A 25,313-nucleotide genomic window follows, 5' to 3' on the forward strand; every position below is an offset into this window, starting at 1 on the left:
AAACAAAAATAGCTTCCAAAATTAACACTGATGCAATGCACCATCCACATCATTCATATTGTGAACACAATGCTATGTAAGTACCATTTTACTCAAGAAATTACAATATATTCCCTAGACAAAAAACATGGATCATCAGACTGTGAGCTTAGCAACAGCTTGTATATTTCCTTTTCACTTTGGATCATGTGCTAAATGCAATTGCGCTACTGCAGCAATCCAGGCAAGGCCTCTCACTGTTATCTTAATTTGAATTGGCTTGGATCTGTAATGTGCTGTTCTTACTCTTTGCTGGAAAATCTGGGAGCTGTGAACTGCATACTTACTAACCCATAAACCCCAGAGGTTCGCAATGAAACTAATAAAGGTCCTTTTAAGAAATGCTCCCTCCTCTCTGCATATAAGCCATGTGCCAGCCAAGGAAAGCGGGTTAGACCTGCCCAAAACTAGAGCTGCCTTCAAATCACATCAACAACAACTGGATCAGAACTGAGGAGAATTCCTAGTAACCACAGATCTCAGGTGCTGCATTGATCTGAGAAATGGATTCTGTGAAAGCCCATTTGATGTTGTGACGAGGGCTGGGGGTGGGAGGCTATGTCATAATATGTCATGAGTTCTCCTATGTGTTTGAAATGTTATCCCTTGCGCTGCCGGTGGGGGAGGGCGTTGCAGGACTTTATGTCAATGTGGAAGGCAGCAACATGGCTAAGAACACGCAATTGAGGTACCCTGGGAGTTATGGAATGCACACCACATGGAATTCTAGAAATCTATCGCAGCATTTTCATCCAGTAGCTAGGTAGAGGGAAGAAGAGCCCCACAGGACAAGACATTAGCTTAGTGATTATTAACAACTCATCAAACATGGTTTATTTCATGGTCTAATACAAAATGTAATATTCATTTGTTTCATGTTGTAAAACAAAATAACACTGTTCATAGGTATCTTCGAAACAATTTAAAATCAATTAATCCTGGATCATGAAGACAGGATATCTTATCTAATATTGGGTGGCAGGTTGCCTAGCGGTTAAGCGAGTCGGATTCGGTTACTGGCCCTACTGGTTCGAATACCAAAGTCGATTATGTGAACATTTGGTTGATGTGCCCTTGAGCAAGGCGCTTAACCTTTGCTCCTGTAAGTCACTCCGGATAAGAATGTCTGCTAAATGACTCAAATATTCACACTGAAAGAGTGATAATTCCTACAAGTTAGTTAAACCATTGACACACACATTTACAGCTTCAGAGATAACCAGCCCCACATATACATTTTGTCTCTTGTTATTCTTTTGAAACACGGCAACTGCCCATGTGACAAAACCACTCTTTTCATTTCTTTACCTATTTATTTCTATGCCTCCAATAGATTGTCTGTACAAAAGACCAGTCCAGTCATATTCACTATATACCTGTTCACATACTCCTGGCTCTTCATACAGGTATTAATAAAGATGGTGGCCCTTCCTGGGCTTTAAATTCATGATGTTCAAACTATGATTTTGGGTATTAACTTCTTAAAATGCACCTATGCAGCGTGCTATGATTTTGGGAATGTTGAATATTAGAACAGGGATGATTTAACATAATTATGTGCAATGCAGTCAGTGGTGGTGGAAATACAAGACAATGTGGGAGCAGTTTTGTGACGTTACTTTCTGGTAGGTAAACACCATCAGCACTATTCTTTCTGTACTGGTTTCAGCAACAACATTTCTCCAAAATGTACTGTATACTGTAATAAAATATATGAATTTAGTCAGTTACCCAAAATATGGTATGGTGCCATGAGTAATCCTGTCAAGAAATGTCAATAAATATACTGTAAAAATGGTCCTTTCAAAACCCCAAATAACAGGTTTATCTTTGCTAGAAAGATTATTAGAGAGACTCTCCAAAAGTACTACGGCAAAGAGAGAGACATCATTAAAATATCTGTGTTAGTGGTGTAACTTTTTCAGTGGGGTGTAAAAGTGGCATTGAGTTACTCACACTCCTGCATTCTTTAAATGGAAAAGTTGAGAAAAAAAGAGAAGGTCAAGGGAAGTCAAGAAAACAAGCTCTTTCCTGAGTCAAACACAGCCATGGTATAACCTTACCATGCCAAGGAAACTGAAGACTTGACTATTAACAGGTCTGTTATGAGACTGAGTCAGGGGCCTTCTCAAAAGCCCTGCTATGTGTGAGTCAACATAAAAAACAACAATTGTGTGAGTGCTGAGGATACATTTCTTAATAAAGAATTACAAATATTAAAGGAAAATACAACTCATTAGCAAAACGCATCATGCTGTGACACTTTCTGTACTTTGCTAATTATATTTCTTGAAAACTTGATAGCTGACTGAAATCAATTTGAGACTGAATCAACAGTGGAGTAATGAAACAAACACCAATAATTTCCCTTTAAGAAAAGGAATGAAGAGTAAAAAAATATATATATTTTTTTGTTATCTAAGATGTTTTGTGTAATCATGTCTAAGGAGTGTTTAACCCCATAAAAGTGTACTTGTGTGTGAGGAATCTAAAGTTCATCCCAGGAATCACATAAACTCGCGTTTCCAAGAGACCAGGCAATGACGACTGTGGGTGACTTTCTCACACCTATAAGAAATGTCCTCCTCTCCAACCCAAGAATGGGCCTTCAATCTTACAGTAAGATCTTCATAAACACTGTATGCTTCTAATCTGTCAACAACTAACTCTCAATACATACAATCACTTTTAGGCAAGCACCCAATGATGATCACACAATTTCAGCTATAAATATTTATTAATTATTTATAAACTTTATGTTGACTAATAATTAACATTTACCCTTAAAGGGGCAATCAGCAGTTACTACATACATTTTTGGACTAATAAATAAGAGTATGTGCCCATTGATTCTTGAATAATATAACTTATAAATGCCTGATAAGCTTTGTTCAACTGTCGTACCCTATCAGAACCCCAAATATTAGCTGGTTTTACTACAACTTTTGTAAATGAATAAAATCTAAACAAAAACAATGCAGCCTCAAAACATGGTTAAAACTATAATTTTTATATCATTGTGTAGTGTACAGTAATAATATTTGATATGTGTATATACAGTATATCTACTTCACATGTGACTCGTACTAAGACTTTTATTTATTTACCTTTATTTAACTAGGCAAGTCAGTTAAGAACAAATTCTTATTTTCAATGACGGCCTAGGAACAGTGGGTTAACTGCCTGTTCAGGGGCAGAAAGACAGATTTGTACCTTGTCAGCTCGGGGGTTAGGGTTAGGGTTGCTAGTCCAATGCTCTAACCACTAGGCTACCCTGCCGCCCCAGACTAAGCAATTAGCCTATTAGCCTATTAAAATGTTTATCTGACTCCATAAATATAATCAGCAATATGCAGAAACATTATAGTTGAGTTACAGTAATAGGCCATCAAGAAATGTCTGAGAGTGGAATTGTAAATACAAGTCTATTTAATTACTTTGTAAGAATGAATGGATTCACATACAAGGCATGAAGATTAAGTTACAAGCATTAAAGGGATAATCCACCCACAGAAATAAAAATCATGAAACTCCTGTCAATTTGGTGAAAGCCTATGTTCTATCTGTGGGTAGAAAAAATTCCCCATGGTTTAACTTCTAAGTGGTCCGCCTGTGAAAATCAGGAAATTGTGTAGAAACTACATAATTCTTGAAACTGGAGAGAGGGGATTACACACTATCACATTTCATAACGCTTTAAAAACAATGACCTGCATTCCAGATTGTCAAGTCAGCCAATATGGATGGCCATAAATGTTTAAAACACATCCATCAGTTTATATCGTCATTACAAAGCATAGACTTCCCTTAGATGTGCTCAATTTAAACAGTGTCCCAAATTATTAACCTCTGTTCCTACTTCAAGAACCATGTCGCAATTTGCCGTTTCTGTAGGAAACAGAGCTATTACAGGAGGAGATAGGAGGAATCTCATTGCGCAATGAATGGAGAAACGCCCCACCCAACTGACTGTCGACCAATCGCATTCATGTTGTCATGCTTGCATCATGCAGTTGCTAAGCTAATCATCATACAATCCGATTCAAATGGAGTTCACATGTCCTCAAAACTGTCTCTGTGTGAAAGCAACATAATGCTGCTCTCGGCAGAGAAAAACTGCAAGACTCTTGAATTGATAGCGCAGTTTGTTTAGAGATTTTACAGCTAGCTTTTTCCTTCACATGCTGATATTAACTTTGGGATTATTGTATGTAGCTATGTTTTCTAGCTAGCCGAAATAGAGAACATTGCATTTACGTTTTAGTAATTTAACAGAGGCTCTTATCCAGAACAACTTGCAGTAGTGAGAGCATACCTTTTCATACCCTGTGGGAATCAAATCAAAATCAAATCAAATTTTATTTATCACATACACATGGTTAGCAGATGTTAATGCGGGTGTAGCGAAATGCTTGTGCTTCTAGTTCCGACAATGCAGTAATAACCAACAAGTAATCTAGCTAACAATTCCAAAACTACTACCTTATACACACAAGTGTAAAGGGATAAAGAATATGTACATAAAGATATATGAATGAGTGATGGTACAGAGCGGCATAGGCAAGATACAGTAGATGGTATTGAGTACAGTACAGTATATACATATGAGATGAGTATGTAAACAAAGTGGCATAGTTAAAGTGGCTAGTGATACATGTATTACATAAAGATGCAGTAGATGATATAGAGTACAGTATATACGTATACATATGAGATGAATAATGTAGGGTATGTAAACATTATATTAGGTAGCATTGTTTAAAGTGGCTAGTGATATATTTTACATCATTTCCCATCAATTCCCATTATTAAAGTGGCTGGAGTTGAGTCAGTGTGTTGGCAGCAGCCACTCAATGTTAGTGGTGGCTGTTTAACAGTCTGATGGCCTTGAGATAGAAGTTGTTTTTCAGTCTCTCGGTCCCAGCTTTGATGCACCTGTACTGACCTCGCCTTCTGGATGATAGCAGGGTGAACAAGCAGTGGCTCGGGTGGTTGTTGTCCTTGATGATCTTTATGGCCTTCCTGTGACATCGGGTGGTGTAGGTGTCCTGGAGGGCAGGTAGTTTGCCCCCGGTAATGCGTTGTGCAGACCTCACTACCCCCTGGAGAGCCTTACGGTTGTGGGCGGAGCAGTTTCCGTACCAGGCGGTGATACAGCCTGACAGGATGCTCTCGATTGTGCATCTGTTGAAGTTTGTGAGTGCTTTTGGTGACAAGCCAAATTTCTTCAGCCTCCTGAGGTTGAAGAGGCGTTGCTGCGCCTTCTTCACGATGCTGTCTGTGTGGGTGGACCAATTCAGTTTGTCTGTGATGTGTACGCCGAGGAACTTAAAACTTACTACCCTCTCCACTACTGTTCCATCGATCAAATCCACAACCCTGGTGTTGCAATCGACATGCTCTACCAACTGAGCAATATGGGACCATTGCATTTGGGGGAATAAGTAGACTTGAGCTGCAACAGATTTCACAAAAACTATGCAAGTTTCTACCAATCTTGTTATCACAACAAAATTATACATTTGTTCACAAAAAAATATTGTTCTCACATATTATTGTTATTTAACAGTGTTTACACTGTTAATAACATGATTTAGTGGTTTAGGGTGGATTACCCCTTTAACAAGCATTATAAGGCATTATTTCAAGCATATACAGTGGGGAGAACAAGTATTTGATACACTGCCGATTTTGCAGGTTTTCCTACTTACAAAGCATGTAGAGGTCTGCGATTTTTATCATAGGTACACTTCAACTGTGAGAGACGGAATCTAAAACAAAAATCCAGAGAATCACATTGTATGATTTTTAAGTAATTAATTTGCATTTTATTGCATGACATTAGTATTTGATCACCTACCAACCAGTAAGAATTCCGGCTCTCACAGACTTGTTAGTTTTTCTTTAAGAAGCCCTCCTGTTCTCCACTCATTACCTGTATTAACTGCACCTGTTTGAACTCATTACCTGTATAAAAGACACCTGTCCACACACTCAATCAAACAGACTCCAACCTCTCCACAATGGCCAAGACCAGGGAGCCGTGTAAGGACATCGGGGATAAAATTGTAGACCTGCACAAGGCTGGGATGGGCTACAGGACAATAGGCAAGCAGCTTGGTGAGAAGGCAACAATTGTTGGGGCAATTATTAGAAAATGGAAGAAGTTCAAGATGATGCTCAATCACCCTCGGTCTGGGACTCCATGCAAGATCTCACCTCGTGGGGCATCAATGATCATGAGGAAGGTGAGTGATCAGCCCAGAACTACACGGCAGGACCTGGTCAATGACCTGAAGAGAGCTGGGACCACAGTCTCAAAGAAAACCATTAGTAACACTCTACGCCGTCATGGATTAAAATCCTGCAGCGCACGCAAGGTGCCCCTGCTCAAGCCAGCACATGTCCAGGCCCGTCTGAAGTTTGCCAATGAACATCTGCATGATCCAGAGGAGGAATGGGAGAAGGTCATGTGGTCTGATGAGAAAAAAAATAAGCTTTTTGGTCTAAACTCCACTCGCCGTGTTTGGTGTAAGAAGAAGGATGAGTACAACCCCAAGAACACCATCCCAACGTGAAACATGGAGGTGGAAACATCATTCTTTGGGGATGCTTTTCTGCAAAGGGGACAGGACGACTGCACCGTATTGAGGGGAGGATGGATGGGGCCATGTATTGTGAGATCTTGGCCAACAACCTCCTTCCCTCAGTAAGAGCATTAAAGATGGGTCGTGGCTGGTTCTTCCAGCATGACAACGACCCGAAACACACAGCCAGGGCAACTAAGGAGTGGCTCCGTAAGAAGCATCTCAAGGTCCTGGAGTGGCCTAGCCAGTCTCCAGACCTGAACCCAATAGAAAATCTTTGGAGGGAGCTGAAAGTCCGTATTGACCAGCGACAGCCCCGAAACCTGAAGGATCCGGAGAAGGTCTGTATGGAGGAGTGGGCCAAAATCCCTGCTGCAGTGTGTGCAAAACTTGTCAAGAACTACAGGAAACGTATGATGTCTGTAATTGCAAACAAAGGTTTCTGTACCAAATATTAAGTTCTGCTTCTCTGATGTATCAAATACTTATGTCATGCAATAAAATGCAAATTAATTACTTAAAAATCATACAATGTGACTTTCTGGATTTTTGTTTTAGATTCCGTCTCTCACAGTTAAAGTGTACCTATGATAAAAATTACAGACCTCTACATGCTTTGTAAGATGGAAAACCTGCAAAATCGGCAGTGTATCAAATACTTGTTCTCCCCACTGTAGATTAGGGATGCACGATACATCGGTGAACTTATCGGAATCGGCCGATATTCGCTAAAAATGCCAACAGCGGTATCTGCCCGATGTCTAGTTTAACGCTGATGTGCAAAACCGTTGTCAAAGCTGACATGCATACCTATATAACGTAGGTACATGATGTAATGATGCCGCGTAAAATGTTGCGCTACACGTGCAACACAGCATTCCTAACCTAGCCTACAATGTCTGCTGTGTGGATCAAGTAGTCAACAAGTCGAGCAGTCATTTCAAAGAGTAAGAACATTTCAGCGAGACAACTCAAAGGCGAAATCCATTAATGCCAAGATAATTGGAATTCATTGCCCTTGACAATCAACCGTTCTCTGTCGTGGGTGATGTTGGCTTTCACGACTGGTCGAGCCCCAGTACATACTAACGTTACCAACTGCGCTATTTTTCAGATGTTGCCCTACCGGAGTTACACAGTAATATAGTCACTGCTATTAGCTTCATGACATACTATGGAATGCCTTTGGGTCTTTGCGTGTCAAAAAAAATACATGTCAAATAACACTATTTGACAATAACATTATTTGACGCGTTAAATAAGCTTTTAATTTGACACGTCAAATAACACAGTTCTATTATAGAATGTTGTGTGTTCTGAATTTGCACGTACAAGCCAAGTGTCACCACTACTATCAGTAGCACTATCAAAGCTGTACAAAAAAGTCTGCAAACAAGCTAACACCGGCCACGAACGATGTGTTAACAATACCACGTTGGTAATAAAGCATTATTTGTTCAACGGCAACTTCTGGGGTAGCTAGCTAGCTTTAGCTTGGTACCTAGCTGGCACCAATACAACCAGCCTGGAAATAATAACCAGTAGAAACTGCAGTCATTTTCATTATTCTTTGCAATGATTTAGTAATCCTTGTGAGTAAGTATTGGCTAGGTAGCCACTTGTTGCTCGCCTATTGAAATTGAACTTCAGTTCATGAAAATAAAAAGCTAGCCAGCTACTTAACTCTGTTCCCCATAGCTAATGTTATAAGCAGTCAGCTAGCTTCATCTGGCTAGTGAGGCTCGACCTGACCGTTGTTATGTGTTGTGAAGCTAGCCACAATAAGGATTAGGCACAATAGTGGAATTTGCGGTTTGCCTTCAAAATATAAGTACCTATTTGAAAGTAACACTACGTGCCATTTGAACACAGGAGTGATGGTTGCTGATAATGGGCCTCTGAACGCCTATGTAGATATTCCATTAAAAAACTGCAGTTTCCAGCTACAATAGTAATTTACAACATTAACAATGTCTACACTGTATTTCTGATCAATTTTATGTTATTTTAATGGACAAAAATATTTGCTTTTCTTTCAAAAACAAGGACATTTCTAAGTGACCCCAAACTTTTGAAAGGTAGTGTAAATGCCATCAAAATATATTTTTGGTCATTGTGGTGTGTGTGTGTGTAACCTTTATTTAACTAGGCAAGTCAGTTAAGAACAAATTCTTATTTACAACTATAGCCTACCCCGGACGACGCTGGCCCTATTGTGCGCTGCCCTATGGGACTCCCAATCACGGCCGGATGTGATACAGCCTGGATTCAAACCAGAGACTGTAGTGACGCCTCTTGCACTGAGATGCAGTGCCTTAGACCTCTGTGTCCATGTGTATGTTAACTATTTAACTGTACTAGAATGCTTAAAAGGCCATTAAAATTTTAAATATCGGTTATCGGTATCAGGTCTTTTTGGCAAGGAAAATATCGGATACGGTATCGGCCAAAAATGCCATATCGGTGCATCACTAATATAGATTCTACGGTTAATTTACAGGATAAGAGAGAGAACAAAGGCATTTCATTCCATTTATAACATCTGAAGGTGTAACCTTTTAACCAAAAACCAACCACAATTGACCAATCAAACGATACCAAGTTTACAGAGTAACCTGTAAACGTTTTACAGGATGTTACAGCATCTAGGTGCTTGTGTGGGGATGAGACCAGTGTACATAAGACAGAATTCCTGAGAAGACCATAAAACCTTTTTGCATAATAGAGTAATTGAGAGTTCACCCTGTATAGATAGATACAAGTAACCACGGAGATCATACATCCTTAAAGATAGCATCAGAGTTATCCTCAGTGAACAAGTTTTAGATAGATATCAAACATGGATACTATAGCATTATTCTGTCACAATAGTCAGTCCTCTGGATACTGTAACAGAGTGATACATTTTGGCCCCTCAGAGGGGGAAGGGCTGACTAGTCGTTGGGCATTGTCCTTTTTTTCCTAAATCATTTTCAATGCAGCTACAGGTGACAGAGAATACATAAATTAGGGCCGAACCTATAATGGATGGTCAGTACTTGCATCCACAGCTCTGTTTATGAATTTGAGAGTGGTAACATTTCTCCACCTTTATTGCTTCTATTGCACCATTAAAGACATAATATGTTAGGCTGTGTGGTTGTGAATTAAGTGTTTAGTGTCACATCCATTAAATCAATCAATCAATCTACCGATACAGATTATTGGAGGACCAAAAAAAGCTGATACCGATTAAATCGGGCAATTTTTTAAATATATATTTGTAATAATGACAATTACAGCAATACTGAATGAACAATGTACACTTTTATTTTAACTTAATATAATACAAAAAATGCACTCAATATTTTATTGCTGTTCCATTGCACAACCTTCAATGTTGTGTCATAATTATGTAAAAATCTGGCAAGTTAATTAAGAAATGGTCTTCACACAGTTTGCAACGAGCCAGGCGGCCCAAACTGCGGCATATACCCTGATTCGGCTTGCACTGAAAGCAAGATAAGTGACACAATTTCCCTAGTAATATTGCCTGCTATCATGAATTTCTTTTAACGAAATATGCAAGTTAAAAAAAATATGCTTGTGTATTGATTTTAAGAAAGGCATTGATGTTTATGGTTGGGTACATTGGTGCAACGATTGTGCTTTTTCACGAATGCTCTTTTGTTAAATCATCACCCGTTTTGCGAAGTTGAAGTAGGCTGTGATTCGATGATAAATTAACGGGCACTGCATTGACTATATGCAACACAGGACAAGCTAGTTAAACTAGTAATATCATCAACCACTAGTGATTATGTTAAGATTGATTGTTTTTTACGGGATAAGTTTAATGCTAGCTAGCAACTTACCTTGGTTCCTTGCAGCCACCAGGTCCTTTTGATGCTGCACTCACGTAAACAGGTGGTCAGCCTGCCACGCAGTCTTCTTGTGGATTGCAATGTAATCGGACATAATAGGCATCCAAAAATGCAGATTACCGATTGTTATGAAAACTTTAAATCGGACCTAATTAATCGGCCATGCCGATTAAATCAATCAATCCAATGTATTTTGTAAAGCCATTTTTACATCAGTAAAATTGTCACAAAGTGCTATACAGATACAGATTGAAGACTACTTCGTTACCTCCTGTCCTCTTCACTTTGTCAGCACACACACACGCACATGCACACACACACGCACACACGCACACACACACACATTTGTGTGCCAGCCAGGGCAGTCTCTAGTACACTTATTATATAATCTTACATTCAGGAAAATGTTTTTTCTATAATTCACAACATAATTATGGAGTGGCAGGTAGCCTAGTGGTTAGAGCGTTAGGCCAGTAACTGAAAGGTTGCTAAATCTGTCGTTCTGCCCCTGTTCCTAGGTCGTCATTGTAAATAAGAATTTGTACTTAACTGACTTGCCTAGTTAAATAAAGATAAAAAAAATAACCCTGTATGATGACAGAGAACTAAAGAAAAGCAAAGCACTTGCTCTCTAGAGAACCCTTTAAAAAAAACTTTCCACGGAGGGATCTACCTGGAACCAAAAATGGTCTCCTCTGTCTCAGTGACATCCATTGTCAATTCAGGGTTATCCAACAGGCTTCCTCAGAAATGCTCAAGTGCCAGCAAGGTTACCAGCTATCAATTTAAAAGTCTGATCGCAATCATCATTACCTTGAAATTAATGCACAAAATGGAAACGCCAATCAAGCAAGAATAATTCTCACCCAGGTTCTAAACTGTCCACGGTGACTGTCTGATGACAATATACAAATGTATACAGAAAAGCCTAGCTATTCTTGTTGTGAATGTGCAGACAATGATGCTATTATCAGTAGCATCCATAGAAACATGGTGCAACAGATGACTACCTAGTACTGTCCTAACGTCGCCATCCTCTGTAGATCTCTAAAAGAATAGAGAGAGAACAACCAGGAAGTCTTACTACAGCAATTCCAGTAGAAATCAATCTGTGTACCTGTACTGATGCTGGTCAAATGATGATCAGTGATGCATGATCATTACATGTATTAAGCTCTCTCCTCTCTGAGGAAGATATTTTCAAGGAACTTGAGATCTCCATTTGTGTTTTTTTGTCTGGGAGAAATCTTCTGACCAATTAAAATAATTTCCAAAACTACACTTTACGTGCACCTTAAAAGCTGACCTACAGTATACACATAATGATAAAGAGTGAAACAGCTATGAGACAATGATGTCTGTCTGGTGCACATCTGATGATACTGCATTACCTTCCTACTTCAGTTGAAAGGACAACAACCAATCCAGTACCAGATAATACTGCACAGTGAATCCCATTTCACCACTCAAGCACTCAAGTGTATTGTGTAACTTATTTCCGAAAGGGTTAAATGTTGGCAACAACTTTTAACACAGCTTGTGTTTTAATATTCACCCAAAGCATCTAGGGATATGACATGCCTAGGGCTCTAAAACAGTAATAACAACATGGTTAGCGATAACATTCCACTCTATCGATCTCAGATATTGCTGTCCCCCACGATGAAATCGGGGAAGGGACTGTGGATCTATCGCCATCCGTCCGTCCGTTATTCACACGCGATATCTCAGACAGCAAACTTTTGTGCATTATGCATCTTGCCATAGAGATCCGTAACTTTTATAAAATGACACTGATTGGCCCAAGGTGGGAGCTATAGTAATTCATTGAAATGTGTTAGTCATATCTCAAATGGCCCAAAAGGGTGGGGGGGAGGCTGCATCATTCACTGTTGCCTTGTTGATTATTAGACTAAACTGAACAAAAATATCAACGCTTCATGCAACAATTTCAAGTTACAGTTCATATAAGGAAATCAGTCAATTTATCTGTGACATTGTGTTGTGTGACAAAACTGCACATTTTAAAGTGACCTTTTATTGTCCCAAGCATAAGGGGCACCTGTGTAATAATCATGCTGTTTAATCAGCTTCTTGATATGCCACAACTCTCAGGTGGATGGATTATCTTGGCAAAGGAGAAATGCTCACTAACAGGGATGTAAACACATTTGTGCATAACATTTTAGAAAAATAAGCTTTTTGTGTATATGGAAAATGTCTGGGATCTTTTATTTCAGCTCATGAAACATGGGACCAACATTTTACATGTTGCGTTCACGTTTTTGTTCAGTGTAGAATCGAAAGACACACAAGCTAACATATTGGAACAATATTCCAAGCAGAGAAAATGGGTCTTTACTTAAGAGCTTAGGGGCTTAATAATACTTACAGTAATGTGGTCCAAACAGCATATTAGCAGGTACAAGCCAGGTGCTAATTGTTTTGACTAAACGCAGGTAGTAAGTAGATAATTGTACTTTCGTATCCTATCAGTGTTTTCACCATTCAATTACTCTACAATTCAGGGGAGGCTGCTGAGGGGAGGACAACTCATAATAATGGCTGGAACAGAGGGAATGGAATGGCATCAAACACATGGAAACCCTGTGTGTGATGTATTTAATACCATTCCACTAATTCCGCTCCAGCCGTTAGCACGAAACGTTCCTCCCCAATTAAAGTGCCACCAACCTCCTGTGGTACACTTAACTAGGGGGAACAAACCCCTATTGTTATCTCACAGCTGTTCTTTTGCCTTCATGGGAAATAATTGAGTGCCTTATGTGTTATTTTGTGAAATATACATGGTATATACACTGTGTTGTAAAAAATTATTACATATCTATTGAAACAGCAAAAACAGTTAACTTGAGACACATTCAAAGTGTTCTCCAACAGACACTAACTGATGTCTCCTCAATTGCAACTGGCAGTGTGATAGGATGAGCATTGACCAGTTCAAATGTCTATGTACAAGTCTACAGTGGGGCAAAAAAGTATTTAGTCAGCCATTAAGTACCACCGCATATGTTCAATTGTTCGGATTACCAGAATATACAGTGGGGCAAAAAGGTATTTAGTCAGCCCCCAATTGTGCAAGTTCTCGCACTTAAAAAGATGAGAGAGGCCTGTAATTTTCATCATAGGTACACTTCAAAGACAAAATGTGAAAAAAATCCAGAAAATCACATTGTAGGACTTTTAATTAATTTATTTGCAAATTATGGTGGAAAATAAGTATTAGGTCACCTACAAACAAGCAAGATTTCTGGCTCTCACAGACCTTCTTTAAGAGACTCCCCTGTCCTCCACTTGTTACCTGTATTAATGGCACCTGTTTGAACTTGTTATCAGTATAAAAGACACCTGTCCACAACCTCAAACAGTCACACTCCAAACTCCGCTATGGCCAAGCACAAAGAGCTGTCAAAGGACACCAGAAACAAAATTGTAGACCTGCACCAGGCTTGGAAGACTGAATCTGCAATAGGTAAGCAGCTTGGTTTGAAGAAATCAACTGTGGGAACAATTATTAGGAAATGGAAGACATACAAGACCACTGATAATCTCCCTCGATCTGGGGCTCCACGCAAGATCTCACCCCGTGGGGTCAAAATGATCACAAGAACGGTGAGCAAAAATCCCGGAACCACACGGGGGGACCTAGTGAATGACCTGCAGAGAGCTGGGACCAAAGTAACAAAGCCTACCATCAGTAACACACTACGCCGCCAGGGACTCAAATCCTGCAGTGCCAGACGTGTCACCCCACTAAAGCCAGTACATGTCCAGGCCAGTCTGAAGTTTGCTAGAGAGCATTTGGATGATCCAGAAGAAGATTGGGAGAATGTCATATGGTCAGATGAAACCAAAATATAACTTTTTGGTAAAAACTCATCCAAAGAACACCATACTTACTGTGAAGCATGGGGGTGGAAACATCATGCTTTGGGGCTGTTTTTCTGTAAAGGGACCAGGACGACTGATCCGTGTAAAGGAAAGAATGAATGTATCGTGAGATTTTGAGTGAAAACCTCCTTCCATCAGCAAGGGCATTGAAGACGAAACGTGGCTGGGTCTTTCAGCATACAATGATCCCAAACACACCGCCCGGGCAACGAAGGAGTGGCTTCGTAAGAAGCATTTCAAGGTCCTGGAGTGGCCTAGCCAGTCTCCAGATCTCAACCCCATAGAAAATCTTTGGAGGGAGTTGAAAGTCTGTGTTGCCCAGCAACAGCCCCAAAACATCACTGCTCTAGAGGAGATCTGCATGGAGGAATGGGCCAAAATACCAGCAACAGTGTGTGAAAACCTTGTGAAGACTTACAGAAAACGTTTGACCTCTGTCATTGCCAACAAAGGGTATTTAACAAAGTATTGAGATAAACTTTTGTTATTGACCAAATACTTATTTTCCACCATATTTTCTCTCATTTTGTCTGTCATAGTTGAAGTGTACCTATGATGAAAATTACAGGCCTCTCTCATCTTTTTCAGTGGGAGAACTTGCACAATCGGTGGCTGACTAAATACTTTTTGCCCCACTGTATATAAACGTGTTTACCAGGGCTGGGAATTGCCATCACGATGCGATATTATCACAAATACTTAGGTGCCAATATGATCTGTATTGCGATTCTCACGATTCTTTATGTATTACGATTCGATACTGTGATTTTATTGCAATTCAATGTTCCAAACATATTGCTCACGATATGTCTGCTGCAGAGCGACAAGAGAGACCAATGAGAAAACACGCTTTGATCAGGCATGGAAATAAAAGTGCTGAAAACAAATTGGCTCCCAGTTTAAAAAGAGGTAGAGCCAACTAGCCCCAAATTAATATTGCGATATTGTCAAAATGATAATATACGATATATCATCAAAGATAATATCCCGACATGTAACAGTGTTTTTTCCCTGTCACTAGTGCTTACAATGAAGTTTCTTCTTGGATAAACATCTTGACTGAATCACATATCCTACATGGCTACCTTCTGTTTCACAGATACTTTATGTGTTTAACTCTCACTCTGGGAGGAAGACATGACACTTGCAAGTCATCAGACAGCCAAAACACAGTCATGAGGTAGGAATTAGATGGCGATGCACACTGAGCCCGGTTACTGAAAGAAGCATTTCCTCTTAATAAATTCAATAACCCAGTGAGTCTGAGTCACTCAGTCTGATAACAGACAATCCTACCAGGCAGGCAGCAGTGTGTTGGCCATGTCTGTGAGTTGGCACTAAACTATGAGTGTCAAGGTTAATAAAAAGCAGAGAATGACAATGTAGGATCTTAATTTGATAACATTGTTGTTGAGATTGTTAACACATGGTTTTATTAACAGTACTGCACTTTTCTTGAAGCCCATTTTCATCCAGCTAATACCCTAAACACCGATCAAGCAATATTATGGACAAAATGCTCAAATCCTCTTGCTGCAGGATACTTTTGCTATGACACTACTAATCAAATATGACCTACCACTTGGATTCGGTCCTATGTAATTTGAAATTGTGTTTTTAACATTGGAAAAAAGTAGAGACTCAGAGCTAGAAAACGAAATATATTTGCACAATAGTTGAGGAACAATGGGAAAATAATTATGCTTTGAAAGTTGATAAACTTGTAACCCCACTTTTGAGAAAATTGCCCTTGAATGTTTTGGTACACCTACTGGAGAGTTATTCTTGTCTACACCCATTCAGCATCGTTCACACCCTCTTAAGCCTTAGCCCCACCCATCTCTTTAAGCATTCACATGTGAGGCCATGTGCTAATAAGAGTGAATAGTGTAGTAAAAATCAAAGATTTCAAGACTAAAAGTGGTAAAAGTAGTAGCCTACAGTAAGGAAGAACTCCATGTAAAAATACAATGTATCTAGTCCTTGGCCTATATCCTAATCTGACTTTGGTGCAGGTCATGTTGTTCTTTACATTACCGTCTCTGGTAAACACATACTATATCAAATAAAATCTAAATGTATTTGTCACATGCACAGGATATTTTATAACTATTAGATGACGCTTACCTGACACATTTTTCTAAATTAATGGGTCATGTGAAATAAATGCTATAACCACCCTCCCAGCCACATCTAGCTAAGTGGATGGGTCACTATTGTCTAGACATGTACTGTACACACGTTCATGAAATACAATAGATGGTTGTAATCACCACCAGACACACCTGGCTAAATTGATGGCTCATGTAATCATCTGGCAAAGTATTTTGTGTAGCTAGCTGGCTAAACAATGAAGCGGCATAATCCCAACTCATACTACTACCAATATAAACATTGTCATAGCTGTAGTATGAATCTGGAGGTAGCTAAAGCTAACCAACTAGGTTCAATGTTAGCAGGCTTACATTAGGCTCTAACTAGCAATCCAAATGGAGTTCTGATTAGAATAATATTATGACACAGATCATACACATGCTAGCTAACAGTACACTTTAACTTGCAATGAATATGACTTTCTGACATAATTAGAAACGTATAAAATCTGAAAATGTAGCTAGACTCTTACCCGTATACATGGATGAATGCTTCACAGCAGACTGGAACCATTTAACTCCGTTTTGTTTGTAGCTACGTCTTGTTTGGCCAGCGTTATGTCAAGTCACTTTGGTTCACACTGACCGTGGTGTGTGCAGAAAGTAGCCCATCAGGGCATCAATGTTGATGAGAAAAGACGCAAAACTATTATGGTTCTCGATGGCTAACATTAAATTAAATCTTTCAAAACACACCATGTTAGAAAGGACTATCAACATATATTGAGTAGCTCACGTTATAGACAGAAGCATGCTACATAGAAGACCAATCCAAACTCATCTCTCGCACATGAAAGTTCACAAGTTCCAGACGGCATTTCTACCAAAAAACGCATTTTGATCAACAACAACAAAAAATATATTGAAATGCCTCTCCTGTGAAGTAGTGATGTGCAACATACGCCTAGCTTCCTGAAACTGAAATTAAGATCCTTCCTCTGTACAGCAAGCACCATCAGTTTATATCAACGTACATTTTCTTTTTTAAGTATTTCAAATGAAGTATAGCTTAATGGAAGGATACATACTAACTGACATAGGACTTAGACTTTCTTAATATAGTTATAGATGTTAGATGTTAGTGCTTCATTACTCAGCCTACGTAAACTGGGGGATATCTACAGGTAACTGCTAAAATAAAGGAAACACCAACATAAAGCGTCTTAATCGGATGGTGGGCCACCATGAGCCAGAACAGCTTCAATGATCTTGACATAGATTTTACAAGTGTCTGGAACTCTATTGGAGGGATGTGACAACATTCTTCCAAGATACATTCCATAATTTGGTATTTTGTTCAGGTTGGTGGAAAATGCTGCCTCAGGTGCCGCTCCAGAATCTCCCATAAGAGTTCAATTGGGTTGAGATCTGGTAACTGAGACGGCCATGGCATATGATTTACATCGTTTTCATGCTCATCAAACCATTCAGTGACCACTCATGCACTGCGGATGGGGGCATTGTCATCCTATGGTAGCCAAAATAATGGCCTGCCCAGCATTTTTATATATGACCCTAAGCATGATTGCTTAACTAACTGAAGAACCACGCCTGTGTGGAAGCACCTGCTTTCAATATACTGTGTATCCCTCACTTACTCAAGTCTTTCCATAATTATCTGGATATCATCATTGGACATATACTATAAAAAACACAACTCTTAAATATAACTTTTTTGAGAAAAATAACAAAACTGAAAGGGTAAACATCAAAACTGAAAGGGTAAACCAAATTTACAGACACAGCCTTTAACGACCAAATGTTGAATCAGCTATAAATGCAGTTAGCTATGTTAGAATTGTTTCCCCCTGCCATCTAAACCAATGATGCCAGCAGTGCTGCGGCACAGTGATGTACCACATCACCAGGGAAAAGCACTGTACCTCACAGCCCCAGCAAACTGCCTGTTGAACGCTCAACACACTCAGCCAAAAAACACAGAACAACCACGACCAGCAGTGCTACTTGCAGTTGCCTGTACTGCTGTCGGTAAAGCCACTGTGTAGTCTACAGAGTAGAGCTACTGTTATACTGACTTTTGAAAATAGCATCATCAACCTTGTGGCTTTACTAATAAGTTAACATCACCTATCAACATGAGAAAACCTACATGAGCATGATTTTACACAGACATCAAATGTTAATGAGGATTTGCCCCCATGCGGTGCATGTACACTAGCATTCTCCTTTGGAAAACACCACACTGAAATTATATGTGAATGCATGTTTTCATTAATATAATACCCATGCCGGATACAAAGAATGGTAAAAACCTACATTTGTATTTAGACTCTCTCTGTTTCCCCTGATGATGTACATGCAGTTACTGTATCCAACATAGTTGAACAGAGATGTCAACATTACTATTGATTAGGCTTGGCAAAGTGATTTAACACATGCACTCTATCTCTCAGTGTGATGGGGCTTCAGTAGGATTCATGCATAATTGAAATGACACACATTATAGTATACTGTAGTAAAACAATTTCCCATATAATTAAGTAAATGCCTACATTTTTGAGGTTCTTTAATAGCATTAATTCATGGAAATTGCACTGCATAGCATTATGTACCTGAGTGAATGCAATACACTGAGTGGGTGGGTACACTCTTAGAAAAAAAGGTGGTATCTAGAACCTAAAAGGATTCTTCGGCTGTCCCCATAGGAGAACCCTTTTGGTTCCAGGTAGAACCATTCCCGAGAGGGTTCTACATGAAACCCAAAATAGTTCTACTTTGAATCAAAAATGTTTCTACTTGGAACCAAAAAGGGTTCTACAATGGGGACAGCCGAAGAACCCTTTTGGAACCCTTTTTTCTAAAAGTATATGCATCCACAGTATGCTCTGAGCAGGGCAGTGGAATAGGTCAGAATATAATTTTGTAGGTACAATGTCTAACAAAACATCCTTGCTCTACAAGTGCTATGGGAAGAGATGTTAAGGAATGTGTCCGTTTAATTTGTTCTATTATGAAGAAACATTTTTTTAGACAGTTTTATTCATATCGTGGATCATCTGTCAACATAATTCCAGCTTCAATAGGCTGGTATGTTCAATGAAGGTCACAATTATTAAAAAATATATAGCCTAGCTTCAACCTATTACAACTGAATAGGCTGTAAGGTGAGCTGCCTACACATGTGGTAAAATACAAGAATGACATGCAGAACATGTTCTATAATGAAATTAATAACTTACCAGACAGACGTGACTGAGGACCAAGCTGAAGAAAAGAAAGCCCACACTGTGGAACACTAGAGGGGGGCCCATCCCTGAGACAACCATGCCGAACCTCCAATAGTCGTTTCAGAAAGCAAGGTTGAGTTGATGCTTCAGTAAAATGGCTTAATTTACTTTAAACTGTCTTCAAAAGAGCAAGTCATCTTTCACTCTATCTGTCCTCTCATTATGGTCTTGATAGTGGCTTGTAAAATCATAACTATAATCTCTTCGCTTTCCCTCCCTCTTTTTAAATCTGTAATACGTTCAAACTGAGCCCACTCACTTTATTTATCTGCATGTCTGTTTTTTTGTGTTTTTTTTTTACTTCTTCTGAAATTACATCCACATGTCAGAACTATTTATGTCGCTCTCGATCTGCGGTGGGAAGTTCAAATGATTCTTTGTGGAGAAGAAACCAGCGCTGTATTTTTAGGTCTTTTAAATTTCCCTTCAGACTAACTTAAACACTTCAGTATGGAGCTGTGCGCCTTTATGCCATATCCCAAATTTCCTTCCCAAGAACCCCTTCCAAATGTTACTTGTTAAGTGGACAAAATCATATGAAAATGTCACTTATTATATGACCTAAGATAATTTACATATAGTGCACAAACGCATGGTTCATCATGTCATCTGTCACAGTGAAGAACTATGGACAATTGAATTACATAATATTTTCTCGGGAAGCCGTGTTAAAATGAAAAGTGAATCTCAAGGCAAAGCGTCATGTTAGTCTTAGAATTATCAACTTTTTCTAATAAGATTCGTGCTATGACGAAACATTTTATCGTGTAGGCTGTCCCAACAGACATTAATTTCTAAACTGAATAGATGATGGACCATGCATACGAATGACCAACTATTCTAGACATTGTATCGAACTATAAAAAGTGTAACTTCATACTTATATTCATTCTATGTGGATGTATCAAATCTACAAACGTAACCATGCTCTGTTTACGCAAGGTGGTGTAGACAGTCCAAGGAAATCGCAAAGCAGGCTATAAAGATCACACTTACGCTATTTGTGACAAACCAAACTCTGATGCATTTCAGCTTTTTCAGAACCACCTAAATCTAAAAAGGCAGCCTCCTTTCGAAATAAATCAGAAAGTTAAAGAGTTAACCCTAATATTCAACGCGGCGCCAGATGTGAACGGCAGTTGCTCGACACCAGTTGTGAGAGTATGAAGGCGGATGAAAGAGGCAGGTATTAGAGAAGCGCGTGAAAGGTTCTCATTGGTCCGCGCTCTCTTGCGTTAGATTAAACCACGTCTCTAAAATGACATACAGTATTTTCTCACCCCTTTCCACACAATCTCCACATTCAACATATTTCTGAGTGTTGCCAGTTTATTACAGCAAACTACGCTAACATTTTGCATATATTATTGTATTTGCTATCAACAGATAATGTATGGGAGGAGATGTTCCAGGCAAATTTAGCCTACACTGTTATTTTTCCACTGGTAGCCTAGCCATACTGTGCATATCCTCTAACATGATATGTCCACTTTGTCATAATATAATTGTTATCGACATACATATTGTTATTGTTACTGTATTAGTACATACATTTCCAAATGTAAGTGACCCTTCATAAATGTACAATTTACAATCTTTCAAATTGCCAACTATTGTATCTTCAGCAGTGTTGAGCTACCAATTACTTCATAATGGAAGAAGTTTTAAGCTACACTAAAGCTGAAGGGTAGGTAGTATAAACTTAACCACATGTAACATCTTGATTTGCAATAGTATACACATCAAAAATCCCAATGCGAAGTTACACCTCAGTTTTATTTTAGTTTTTACATAAAACCAGAATTCCGAAGAATGCCGAAGTCATTTAGTGATGTAATATGAATGTCATGATCATTGGAATGAATGGACCAAGGCACAGCGTACTTAGAGTTCAACATGTTTAATAAATATGCAACTCACCAAAAACAATACAGTGTGTAGCTGCTCACATGCAGCTACACAAAAACAAGATCCCTCGAACAACAGGTGGAAAAAGGCTGCCTAAATATGATCCCCAATCAGAGACAACGATAGACAGCTGCCTCTGATTGGGAACCATACCAGGCCAACATAGAAATGCAAAAACTAGATTACCCACCATAGGCACACCCTGACCTAACCAAAATAGAGAATAAAAAGGATCTCTAAGGTCAGGGCGTGACAATGGAGGAACTGACAAGCCAGCCTAAATTTCAACCGAAATAACTTCCTATGTATAACTTCAAATTAAGCCAAATTGTTTGCACTCATGACTACTAGTTTCAATTTCATTTTCAGCCAAATTACAAGCAAATACAGTACTTTCTACATTTACTGTTACAAATCAACATGCAAGATTGCTAACCAATTAGCATTCTAACATTAGCCATACCAGCCTGCTAACGTTATGTTAGCACTACATGAGTCAGCCAGTTGCTATCAACACCTAGTTTACAGCTACATTAAAGTAAACCAAAGTTTTGGAAAATTAATAATGGCAAAGAATGTTAGCTAAATGCAATTTTCTTAGCCAGAAAGCTAGCCAGCCATCGAACTTTAGCTATTTAACTAACTAGCTATTAGCCTAACTAGCCTAGCCAACCACCATGGTTATGGTCGGCAACCTAGAGCCCAACTACTGGAGACCAGCTAGAATACAACTAACACAACACAACTAAAAGATAACCACAGATCAAATCAAAGAGAGAGCAGAGACTTGATGGCTGGGCCCATCCAACGGTAAAAATGTTTAAAGAGTGAAGGCTGAGTTAGCTACCATGGTGGGGGCGGGTGTTTCACCGGTCATTGGAGAGTCAGGGAAATCCCAAATAGATAGACTCCATTTCCTGTGATCGGTGGATTGTAGCTCACCACCGTCAACACTTGGTCTGGAATGTAAATACATGCTAGCATGGTTAGTGGCTCACGTTAGCCAGCTTGAGCTAGCTACCGAGCTAGCATACGAACACGTTAGCACAGAGGAAATCCTCCATATGATGTTCAGAAATTGTGTATTGTGGATAGTGTAGAAGATATCCGGAAATAAGTTAATAAAAGTGTAATAGCCAAAAACATAACTGTGTTTTTACTTATAGGAAACCAAATCGTGACTTAAACAAAGTTACTATGTCTTTGACCACAATGTGTGGTTACATTGGTGAGTAGAAACTCATGAATCCTATGGTTTAAGAAACTACTTCTCATATATAAATCTGAAATTTAATACACTAGAAATTGCAAGAACATACAGTGCCTTCGGGAAGTATTCAGACCCCTTGACTTTTTCCAAATTTTGTTATCTTAATCCATTCTAAAATTGATTAAGTAAATAAAAATCCTCAGCAATCTACACACAATACCCCGTAATGACAAAGCAAAAACAGGTTTTTAAACATTTTTCTACATTTCTTACAAATTAAAAACCGAAATAAGTATTCAGACCCTTTGCTATGAGACTCAAAATTGAGCTTAGGTGCATCCTGTTTCCATTGATCATCTTTGCGATGTTTCTACAACTTGATTGGATTCCACCTGTGGTCAATTCAATTTATAAGGTACCACAGTTGACAGTGTATGTCAGAGCAAAAACCAAGCCATGAGGTTGAAAAAATTGTCCATAGAGCTCTGAGACAGGATTGTGTCGAGGCCCAGATCTGTGGATGGGTAAAAAAAATATGCAGCATTGAAGGTCCCCAAGAACACAGTGGCCTCCATCATTCTTAAATGGAAGAAGTCTGGAAACACCAATGAGCAATTGGGAAATAAGGGCCTTGGTCAGGGAGGTGACCAAGAACCCAATGGTCACTCTGACAGAGCTCTAGAGTTCCACTGTGGAGATGGAAGAACCTTCCAGAGGGACAACCATCTCTGCAGCACTCCACCAATCAGTCCTTTATGGTAGAGTGGCCAGATGGAAGCACGTTGGAGTTGGCACCTAAATACTCTTAGACCATGAGAAACAAGATTATCTGGTCTGATGAAACCAAGATTGAACTCTTTGACCTGAATGCCAGGTGTCACGTCTGGAGGAAACCTGGCACCATCCCTGTGAAGCATGGTGGTGGCAGCATCATGCTGTGGGGGTGTTTTTCAGCAGCAGGGACTGGGAGACTAGTCCGGATTGAGGCAAAGATTAACGGAGCAAAGTAAAGAGAGATCCTTGATGAAAACTTGGTCCAGAGTGCTCAGGACCTCAGACTGCAGCGAAGGTTCTCCTTCCAACAGGACAACGACCCTAAGCACACAGCCAAGAAAACGCAGTAGTGGTCTCTGAATGTCCTCTCTGAATGTCCTTGAGTGGCCCAGTCAGAGCCTGGATTTGAACCCAATCAAACTGAAAATAGCTGTGCAGCGACGCTCCCTATCCAACCTGACAGAGCTTGAGAGGAACAGCAGAGAAGAATGGGAGAAACTCCCCAAATACATGTGTGCCAAGCTTGTAGCGTCATACCCAAGAAGACTCAAGGCTGAAATTGCTGCCAAAGGTGATTCAACAAAGCACTGAGTAAAGGGTCTAAATACTTACGTAAATGTAACATTTTTGAATTTATTTTTAATAAATTAGCAAAAAATTCTAAAATCCTGTTTTTGCTTTGTCATTATGGGGTAATGTGTGTAGATTGATGAGGGAAAATAAATATTGAATACATTTTAGAATAAGGCTGTAACCTAATAAAATGTTGAAAAAGTCAAGGAGTCTGACTACTTTCCGAAGGCACTGTATATGGATATTCTAGGTATTCTAAACTGAGTGTACCAAACATTAGGAAAACTTTCCTAATATTGAGCCTCAATTCGTCGGGGCATGGAATCTATAAGGTGTCGAAAGTGTTCCACAGGGATGCTGGCCCATATTGACCAATGTTCAGACAGCAGCATACCACCCTGCATCCCACTGCCGGCTTTTCTCTGGAGCTAAACAGAGTTGGTCCTGGGCGGTCGCTGGATGGGAGACCAGATGTTGCTAGAAGTGGTGCTGGAGGGCCAGTTGGAGGAACTCTTTCCTCTGGTCTAAAAAAATATCCCAATGCCCCAGGGCAGTGATTGGGGACATTGCCCAGTGTACAGTGTTGTCTTTAGGATGGGACATTAAACAGTTGACTCTCTGTGGTAACTAAATATCCCATGGCACTTATTGTAAGAGGAGGGTTGTTAACCTAGATGTCCTGGCAAAATTACCAATTTGGCCCTCATACCATTATGGCCACCTAGTCATCCCCAGCATCCAATTGCTTCCTTAATCCTCATGTAGCTATTCCCTGGGTCATTGCTGTAAATGAGAATGTGTTTTCAGTCAACTTACCTGGTAAAATAAAGGTCAAATCAATAAAAAATGACTCTAACGCTTCCCACAGTTGTGTCAAGTTGGCTGGATGTCCTTTGGGTAGTGGATCATTATCGATACACGAGGGAAACTGTTGAGCGTGAAAACCACAGCAGCGTTGCAGTTCTTGACACAAACCGGTGCGCCTGGCACCTACTACCATACCCCGTTCAAAGCCACTTAAATCTTTTGTCTTGCCCATTCATCCT

The 25,313-nt window shown here is 39.5% G+C and overlaps 1 protein-coding gene across 1 annotated transcript in view; it reads right to left on the reverse strand.

Annotated features, from left to right (window-relative positions):
- LOC139387164 (parathyroid hormone/parathyroid hormone-related peptide receptor-like) overlaps positions 1–19,921 on the reverse strand; it is a 64,080-nt gene extending 44,159 nt beyond the window's left edge. The window contains exon 1 of the mRNA XM_071133212.1: positions 19,755–19,921. Coding sequence (XP_070989313.1) covers positions 19,755–19,841 — 87 coding nt within the window. The 5' untranslated portion in view covers positions 19,842–19,921. The remainder of the gene's footprint in view (positions 1–19,754) is intronic.
- Between the last annotated feature and the right edge of the window lie 5,392 nt (positions 19,922–25,313).

The sequence above is a fragment of the Oncorhynchus clarkii genome, chromosome 28, assembly GCF_045791955.1.
Source record: "Oncorhynchus clarkii lewisi isolate Uvic-CL-2024 chromosome 28, UVic_Ocla_1.0, whole genome shotgun sequence".
In the NCBI taxonomy this organism is placed as follows: Eukaryota; Metazoa; Chordata; class Actinopteri; order Salmoniformes; family Salmonidae; genus Oncorhynchus; species Oncorhynchus clarkii.